The following is a 10093-nucleotide window of genomic DNA, read 5'->3' on the forward strand; positions in this document are numbered from 1 at the left end:
GAATGCTGAGAGCCAATAGCGAGAGAACCACCTGTCCACAACCAGATTCAGAATGAGTAAACATTGGTCGATGGAATCCCCATTACAGTAAATGCAAATATAGAAGTGCTTCACAATAAAAAGAAGAGATCAAGAAGGCTACAAATTTTATCATACATTCACCTGGTAGGAACCTGAAAGTCATCAATTTACTTTATTCCCATTCCTGATATCATGTTCCTCTATCTTGACTTACAGGCATCACAGATTTATGTTATTATAGTCAGTGCGCAATGCCTGTATAAATGTTGTGGCACACGGAATATACCCACTTCTGCTTCGAAACAAATTTATTATTTTAACAATTTCTCCAAACAAATTTTCCATGTCCAATGGATGTAAAGCTACCTCTTCTAGAAATCCAAGAAAATAAAATATCGTGCAATTGCCTCAGGCCATATTATTTTTGGTCCACTTATCACTCTCCTAACATGTTCTATTGGGACTGCGTTGCACCAATGAATGACAACATCTTTCCTTTTATGCAAGAGACATCTTAACCATCTAAAATAATATTCTAAAAATTTTATAATGCCACCTCATTTTGCAATACAGCATCATTTCATAGTTATCTAGTACGTAGTTCTCACAAATCCACCTTAGAGTATGTTTGGTAAAGCTTTTTCAAGCTAATAAGCTGGTCAAGCATAGTTATCAACACACATTCTCCAAGACCAACAACTTATAATATACAAAAAACATTACCAAACATACACTTAATCTCCTCTATGTTAAATTCATCATCTGAGCATTTTATTATTTAATTGCTCAACAATCAATATCATAAAACAGAGCTTGTCTAATTTACATTCTATAAAACTTCCATTTTAAAGAATCTTTCAATCACATTAGATCCTCATGACATGTGTATTCAATTCAATCCGCTGTACTCTTGTGCATCGTTTAATCCTCCTCCATTAAAGGTGTAGGTATTCCAATCACATATGATCCCCATGACATTTCTTTATTCGGTCCAATCCGCTTTTATATGGCCCAATCCACTCGACTATTGTGCATTCTGTCCTCGTCACATTCCATGCATTTTCTCTTTGTTCTACTTAATCTCAAATGCTTAATTTCAAAAGTGTTCTCCAAACTAAAGATAAACCAAAAAAGCAAACCACATCCTTTTCAGGTTATGCATATGTAGGCCCATTGCATACACACGGATAGCTTGAACTAAAAGCTTCAAAAAGAACTTACAACATCTTTTCTACCCAAAAAATGGAAAAATATGCATAAAAAGTGAAATTTCCAAGAAGAGTACAAAGCAATTAAAATACTAATAATGAAATTACCTTCAGGAAAAGTATCCAGTCACTTCCTTTGCAAAGTGATTTTAAACAAATTATTGCAGAGTTCCACTCTGATGCCACTGACAGAGCAACTTGGTGAGACTTATCTTCTGATATGTGAAATTTTGACTCCTGAATTTTTTCAATTTTATATCCCAATCTGCACAAGCACAGCCATCATCAGCATACCTAATACTGCCTATTGTGTAGATATCCTTTTAAGAGACATTGTGAATCTTCTCTTTTGGACAAGTAAACTTGCAACCTAAGAACAAATAAAAAAATTTGCAGTGCATACAGTAGAATTAGAAAAATCAAATGGATTTGCATTTTATAGAGTACTCTTTTACTCTTAAACTCATATCAGTCACCAAACAAACAAGTCATGGAATTTATGCACTTGTTTAACACTGTAGCTGATATTTATACATCTTTATGGTTATCTAATTCCATGATAAACCCGTGCAGAAGCTCAATATAATTACTTGTACAGTAAGAGAGAAAGTCAGCATATATACATTTTCTCTGGTAACTTGGCATGGATGAAAAGGAAAATTGATGCTGCCAGCAGAAGCTTGGAAACCACAGTTACGATGGTATATCCAGTTGCAATAAAGTTGAAGAAAAATGCAGCCAAGATCAACAGTACTGTTAGTGTTCGCTTTTTATTCCTCCAAAGAAGCAGGTCAGCAACTGCAAGTATTCAAGAATCCAACATAGTCATATTTAAATGTTGATTACACTGACTGTTTTGGTTTATGCAAGAAAAAATCAAATATTGTATATCTTGCCAAGGGGGAGCAAGCTCACAATATAGACACCAAAACAGAACCCAAAAATAACTACAAGGAATAATACCCATATAATATGTTTCATCAACTTATATGAGCAGAATTATGAACAATAAGAAACCTGCTTGCTGTTTGCATAATAACAAAGCAACATAAAATATATTGTAAATTGTGATATCTACTTTTCTTCACAACCACCAAGCTCCTACCCTGCGCATGATTAATTGAGCTTTCAAACAATTTCAATATAGCTTCCTCCATCCATAGAATTCCTTTCCTAACACATTTTCTTTTCATTCACTCCGTCCCATCCAAACAGTCCTCATATTCTTGCTTATTCTTCTTTTTACATAAATTCTTAACATTCCAGAACTCTTCATCTCCTTAGTCCTTACATTTCTGATCCCTTTCACCCCAGTACCCAATATGATAGAATAATTTATTAGCATCACGGCCATAGGCCCATATCCTAGATCAAGATAAATTTTTATAGCTTAGTCTATTACCACTTCCTCTTATAACTTTTAATGCAACCAACCAATCAGCAAATTAAAATCCACACAAAGGGGAAGAATTCCCAGGTGCAATTGAGGTCATAAACCATTCTACAAGATCAACTTTTAGCTTCATTTTCCATGACATGTTGTGGAACTGAAATTGAATCATATGGTTTTCAGAAGTCTAAGTCACAATTAGACCCTGAGAAATAAATGCATATCAATAGTAATCACACGTCCTAGTGGTTGACTAATGACAATTCTGGACAGAAGTAAGGACATCATATGAACTGAATACTAAAAAAAGTGGAACATTTTGCATCCAGTGAAGAAAGAAGAATAAGAGTTTCACTGAGAAGAAATTGATACCCTTCCCATTTCCGAGAAGTAAGGCAGCTTTAGATGGCCTATCATTTGTGGTTGGAACATCAGCTCTTAAGTGTGGGTATGATTCAATAGTCCTCTTAAGGCCCTCCTGGAAACAATTAATATAATTGAAGAAAAATCGTCACAAGACTCATATAAGTATCAAAAGATCTCAGCCACCAAAATTTTTTACACATATTTGACAAAGTCAATCAAATATCATAGAAAATATCACGCGGCAAGTTCTTGCCAGTGTTTGTGGGTACTGAGGAGGTTTAACATTTCCTTCTACTAAATATACGTGCAGGAAACAATCAAATAAGGCAATACAAGGCCATACTTGGTTACATGTGTGAGGAAATTAGATTTTATGGCTGCATAAAGGATGAATCACATCCAAAGCAGGAATTCGATCTCATAGCATCAACTATTTAATAACCAATGAGCAGGTGTTAGGCAAGAGAAATGCAGTTGATTCATTGAGGGTCATAAAAAGGACCTGGAGTGGTACAATTGGTGTGTAGCCAAGACGATCATTTGCTTTAGAACAATCAAATGTTCGGCTGCGAGACAGAAGTCTAACTCTTGAAGGTGTCAACTGCGGAACCTTCATCCCATAAGGGGCTAAAAGCTTATAAATTAACTCCACCATATGTGCAATTGGCATTATAACAGCGGCAGGAACCTTAATTTTTGGCCTGCATACTTATTAATCAGAAATATAGATAACATATGGCGGGAATTATACATTTCTACATGGAAACAAACTCTCTAAGAAAAACAAGAGCTATGGATCCTAACAGAGTGCCGGGAACAACCAGATATGCACATAGAAAACAGAGAGAATAAAGTTTGAGTTTTTTTCAATGAGGGTGTGCCTACATCTTTCTCTATATACCGAAATTCCATTCTAAAGCCCTTTCTTAAGGCAATTCAGTTGACAATTAGTTAGAGCAGAGGGTGCTTTAGCGAAACTGATTTGTAAAAGAGGGTAAATTGGCTTTCACTCTGCTTGTTTAGCTTGACATTTATCCCAAGATATTATTTCCAATATATCAGCAGGGCAGACTCACCATGGAAATTTAAATCACCGCTCTCTCAAAGTTGTATACTCTCCATAGAACCCTCTTATCTCTTCCTTCTCCGAGCTCAGGTTATGGAAGAAGGGGGGTTGTGGGGCTTCCTAGCCCCAGTTAACATACCTCCATATCCAAATGATGCTGCGTGCATGGGACACCATAGCTCATTTACTACTTTAGGAGTAACAACATGACACTATTGCAGAATCAAGAGCCAAGAATAGAGTGAAGAGGAGGACTAATGGAAATCATGAACTCTATTAAAAAATTAAAATGTGAGACTTGTCCACCACCTCCACGATCAGCTTTGATACTAAGTCAAATCATCTATAACACCCATTGGAAATGAGCTAATAAGCTGCTCAAAATTACTAGTTTAGAATTGACCAATATAGGGCAAGTTCCATACTTCAATTAGCAAGATTAGATAAGGCACTTCTCTATCCATTAAAACACTGAAGCCTACAATGTAACACTGAATGCCTTCTGTCAGACCACTAAAAGATGCATGCTAACCCAAGGGAAATAAGCAGGCTTCCCTAAAAAACCATGATTACACTTCTGACTTCTCGTAGGAAAGAAGGAGAGTACCTTTCATAACCAAGTCCTTCAAGAATAAGAGACATGAACTCCCAAAATTTGATTGGTTCCGCATTGGTAATGAAGTATGCCTGCAAAGGAAATTCAATTAAAAATTTGTCCATTCAGGCTTACATATACAATAATGTGAATTCAATAATACTTCAAGAAATTAAATATTCAAAATCCCCTTATGCTCCATAAAGTACATGTAAAATCAAATATTGGTGCACTATTCTAAAATCTAGGAGACTTCTGAATTTTTGGACTGTTTAACTTTTAAAAGTACACTGTTTACACATTCCCAGATACACTTCAAGAACACGACACTCCCATTAAATGGCTGACAACTTGACATACATCCAAAATAACAACCGATTATCAACAGTATAACAAGATGCAAGGAAAAGAGATTCGTAGATGGCAGATCTATAAGTACTCCCATTAATGTCGGTTCACTATTCTGATTTCTGTATTTCTGGTTTTTCAGTCTTTTAAAAGTACTCTATTTACACATTCACAGGTACACTTCAAGAACATGAATAATGCACTCTCATTACTTGGCTGACAACTAGACATACTTCCAAATAACAACTGGTTATCAACAGCATAACAAGATGCAATGAAAAGAGATTGCTGCAACTTTTCATTTCTACAAGAGCAGTTGGACTTGAAATGTATGCACTTATATGTGGCACTAATCAACTGAAATGGTATCAAATATATGCCTTGCAAGAAACAAACTTTACCTGACCAGCAGATCTTTCTGCTACTGTCCCTTCTGATGCCAGAGCTCGTTCAGCACATATATGAGCATGTGCCACATTCTCCACATAAGTGAAATCATACATGTTATTTCCATCTCCAATAATAAACTGGACAATTCACAATACACATCAGAGAAAATGACAGAAATTGTCTGGATATCGAAGTACAAAAACAGCTAAAAACACTTAAAAAAATAAGTAAAAAATAACAATGGCATAAAAGACAAAATAGACAATTCACACTTGATAAGGAGAAGTAGAGTTATTGCCAGGAATGAACATCGCCAAATATATATTTCATGTAAAGAACCTCACAGTGTGACTAAAAAGCAATGCAGATGAGTCTCATGCATTCTCTTTAAGCTAATCATAACTTCATCAGTTTAATTGCTGTCAGCTAAATTAATCCACTTAAAAGGTAAATCAATGTGTGACTAAGTAATCATACAAGAACGAGCAAAACAATAACCTTGGATTTCCCAGCCCTTGCTGCAGCAACTAAAGATGGAACAAGTAACTTATCACCGGGGCCAAAAATGCTGCTAGGTCGAATGCAGCATGTTAGAAGTCCATTCAAGCCATTTGATTTGATAACTAGGGCCTCTCCTTCAGCTTTTGTAGCAGAATATGAATCATTGTGCTGAACAATTAACCAAAAATAATATTATTTGATACATTTGCATCAATGAAATAATTGTTACACAAAATCAGATTAAGTTTCCTTTGCATATAGCAGAACTAAATTAGACGAGGAGAAAGGCATGCAAATCTTTGTTTCCTTACATCACCAGGTAATATAAAATAGTGAAATTATGTGGAGCAACTACAGTTCATCTGATCCAAATAGAACAGAAGGGAAAAGAGGAATACAGATAACTAAATTAAAATGATGTCTTCCTTTATTCGTCATGCGGTGTAAACCAGTGATGAATGCAAAGAATGCTATTAATGATCCCTCTCTAGGAATGATATAAGATAATACTGACATTAGGTCAACACAGTTCAGTACCTTAGCAGGATAGGGCAACGATTCATCCCCATTAAATAAACAATGAACTCCATCAAAGACAACACTTGGAGAACTAGTATACACAAGTCTTTTAACTTTCATCTCAACACAGGCATCAATAATATTCCTGGTTCCTGATGCAGTATGATAAAGAAAAATAAAGCCAAAGTTTACAAGGCTAGAGACGTTTAGAAGCATAGAGAGTATATTTCTTTATCAAGCTCTCTGAAATCCCAAAATTACCTTGGACATTGACAGAGTGATGGAGCTGATGGTTATTAATCGACGAATCAGGAGCAGCCATATGGAAAACAACTTCCACTCCTTGGCAAGCTGCACAAACACAGGGAAAACCCAGAAATAATCAAACATTATTTGAACATCTATATTGGAACTTTAAACTCGCCAACTTCCACCGCAGAGAGAAATCAAAATCTATAACCAGTCAAGTTATAAAACCAATTAACACAATCATCCCCGGTTTACCCTGTGTTAGCTTCAAATTTCAATTATTTTTATGCTTAAGCTCGCAGAAAACTCTTTTTAATAATTCCACTGTCCTGGAAAAGGTTTCTATTTAAAATTTGTGAATTGATACACGTGATCCTCATCAAATTTTATGCCCCATTCTCCAGCTGCTCCCCCCACCAACCTGATACGCACTGAAATACTAAACAAACTAGAAAAATTACTGTGCTCATTATTGTCTTGTTGAAGTGTGGAATGAGACACTTGAGAATCCGGATGTTCAGATATGCAACAGATAGACTAGAAAACGGAAGGAACTACCCCTTTACAGATTTTCAATAAGCAATTTTGATTGTGAAATCAGAATCCAGTCTTCTCAATTTGTCTCGTGCCTTGTCCTTAACTCCTAATTAGAAAGTATTATAATTTCAATAATCTAAAGAATATCATTAAGTTAAAGAAATTAGCATAACGACTGACTGCTATTTACACCTTCTGAAGCAAACTTTAGAAACAAATAATCTCACATGTGAGCTGAAAATTCTCAGATGCAGGTTAACTTTCTTGGTGAAACAGCGTGGATGCAGGGAGGGCTGGGGAGATTGATTTCAAGTCATCTCTTCAGAAAAGTATTGAAAATATTTATTGCAACCTCCCAATATACCTCCAACTTATACGACTGGCTCACAAGCAATGGGGCAACTGGTCCTACATGCAGACTTACAAGCCTCACTCAATTTTTTAATATACACCTTATGCATGTGAAGAATATTCAATCTTAACAAAGGCTAGAAATAATCACATCATATATGTAAACATTAAGAAATAAAGAAAACTCAAAGAAACAAATAATTCAGACATTAAACGCAGTAGGCAATAATAAAATAAGACCTTTAAGTACTTGGGGTTTGTCACGAAGATCTGTGGAAACATATTGAGCGTGGCCAGACACCAGGGCCTCACTGAGAACCCCTTTCTCCTCATCGGGATCCAGCACAATGTTGGGACCCAAGTCCGCTATACGGACCTTAAACATCTCGTATTTGATTAGCATTACCACCAAATGCCGCGCTGCAAAGCCTCTCCCACCCGTCACCATACACCACCTCTCTTCCTCAGCCATTTGAAGATATATTCTGATAAATATTACCACTACTATGGTCCTGCAAAGTGATAACTTAGCAATGTGCTTAAATAATTATAACATGACATTAAATACTAGTTTTGCATGCACAAATCTCAAAAATAAAAAAATGTGGGTACTTATTGAAAATTGAAATTAAGGCAGAATAACATAAAATATTTAATTAAGTAGTTATATAGTTAGAGAATGATTATTTCTTTTAGGATCAAATTTCAATCATCGCATCTGAAAACTAATTGGTATCCAGTGAAACCAAGCTAAACCTTTTATGGCTCTCGATCCATCATTTGACTGACCAACCCATGGGCTTGAGAGGGGCCCGGTTGCTCCCATACAATCCTCCCTCAACATGATGTGACTCGAACCAATGATCTAGCTCTAACACTAATTAAATCGGGTTAAAAACAATTGGTGTCCAGAGATTTAACGAACCCAACCAATGGGCTAAACAGAGGAGCGGAGCAGCTGCGGTCTAGTGGGGGCAATTGCCCACACTGGATTTGGTCCTGAATATTTCACCTATTAAAATCCAGCCGCAACCAGATTCGACGTAAGGAGAAACCCATAAACAACCGCATCAAGATTCAAAAGAAATGTTGTCGAAAAATTCACTGTTGCTAGAGTAAGATTACAACCAAAAAACAACTTTGAAAAAATAAATAAATTATTTGGAGTTGAGTTGAAATTAAATCATTCACAACAATCAGATCGAATGCTATTTCAACATATAAAACCCTTTTTTACATTTAATAATATCCGATAATACCTTCCAAGTTTGGTGATGAATAAGTTGAGTAGAATCAGCACGAGATAAATTGGTGCCGATGAATATGTCTCCCTTTTTGCCTATCCAGCTCTCCTTCACACTAAATTGTTCCCAATTTTGAGTGTAATACAGAAGAATATCTACTCAACTATTGTTTCAAATCAAAAATAATTTAACGATCACTTATTTGAGTTTAAAAGAAGATTTCAATGAAATTTTTTTTTTTTTTTTAAATGTATATATATATATTTTTTAGTATTTATAATGACATAAATAGTGTCACGAACAAATATAATTCACTATATTTTATTAAAATCTTTTAAAATTAATATATCAATAAACAATCACATTGCAATGATAAAAGAGCGTATCTTCTATTATGAAACTTGTTTAGTGAATTTTATACTCCTCGAAGCTTGTTGGATGCAATTACCATAAAATCACTAATTTTCGGGATACGCGGACATATTATGTCAAAGTGTAGTATGTATTGTCCAGAGAGCGTGTCGAGGAAAAGTTAAGAGACATTATGCTCTACTTTATTGGGAAAAATGAAGCTCAACAATGATGCTTGCAACATCATAAAATAGAATTTTAAAAAGTTCGATTGATCTAAAAAATTACTCACTATATAGAGTTGGTTATCTCAACATAGGGGTGTTAACTGGGGGATTCACTCATCAGCTCGCCCCATAAAGCTAGTCGAGCTAGCTCCACTCGTGCTTAGATGAGTCATAGATGTTGGTCAAATAGCGATAACCTCGTACAATTGATTGTCGTCTAGCATTGTAACTGCCACAATGAGCCTAGTCCTGCACCTTACTGCATTTCTGCAGCATTCAACAACTGCTACATTTTAGGTTAGCTTTTCAAATTCAAAATTTAAATTTGTTACCTTACATTGCAACTTTTTATCTATAATAAGACAGCGTAATTGCTTTCAATTTTCATACGATGTCTTACTATTTTTCTCAATTGTTAGATTGAAATTTTTTCCTAATTTCGTAATTTTTTTTTGCTACTAGTCTCTATTTATATATTTGTTATTACATTGTTATAATTAAGAATTTTAAGTAATGTCTAGCTCATCATCATCGTTTTCAAAAAAATAATTTATTTTGCTTTGGCAAGTTTCAAAGATCTAACAAAAATGTTAGTTGTATTACGACGTCACTAATTGGTATGTATATTTGATAACATTATATATATTGAGAATAGAAACGTGACTCTAATAAAGAAATTATTTGCTACTAGACACATTGCATCAAATGAAGCTTATCGGCATGATGTATA

The 10093-nt window shown here is 35.1% G+C and overlaps 1 protein-coding gene across 1 annotated transcript in view; it reads right to left on the reverse strand.

The window, feature by feature from the left end:
• LOC111371187 (3beta-hydroxysteroid-dehydrogenase/decarboxylase-like) overlaps positions 1-8996 on the reverse strand; it is a 9446-nt gene extending 450 nt beyond the window's left edge. Inside the window, exons 1-12 of the mRNA XM_022993089.1 lie at positions 8801-8996; positions 7782-8053; positions 6666-6755; positions 6423-6556; positions 5883-6053; positions 5396-5521; positions 4659-4738; positions 3488-3686; positions 2992-3097; positions 1853-2027; positions 1338-1494; positions 7-31 (exon numbers count right to left, since the gene is read on the reverse strand). Of these exons, the coding sequence (XP_022848857.1) occupies positions 7-31; positions 1338-1494; positions 1853-2027; positions 2992-3097; positions 3488-3686; positions 4659-4738; positions 5396-5521; positions 5883-6053; positions 6423-6556; positions 6666-6755; positions 7782-8013 (1495 nt within the window). The 5' untranslated portion in view covers positions 8014-8053; positions 8801-8996. The remainder of the gene's footprint in view (positions 1-6; positions 32-1337; positions 1495-1852; positions 2028-2991; positions 3098-3487; positions 3687-4658; positions 4739-5395; positions 5522-5882; positions 6054-6422; positions 6557-6665; positions 6756-7781; positions 8054-8800) is intronic.
• Between the last annotated feature and the right edge of the window lie 1097 nt (positions 8997-10093).

The sequence above is a fragment of the Olea europaea genome, chromosome 22 (assembly GCF_002742605.1).
Source record: "Olea europaea var. sylvestris chromosome 22, O_europaea_v1, whole genome shotgun sequence".
Taxonomy (NCBI): domain Eukaryota; kingdom Viridiplantae; phylum Streptophyta; class Magnoliopsida; order Lamiales; family Oleaceae; genus Olea; species Olea europaea.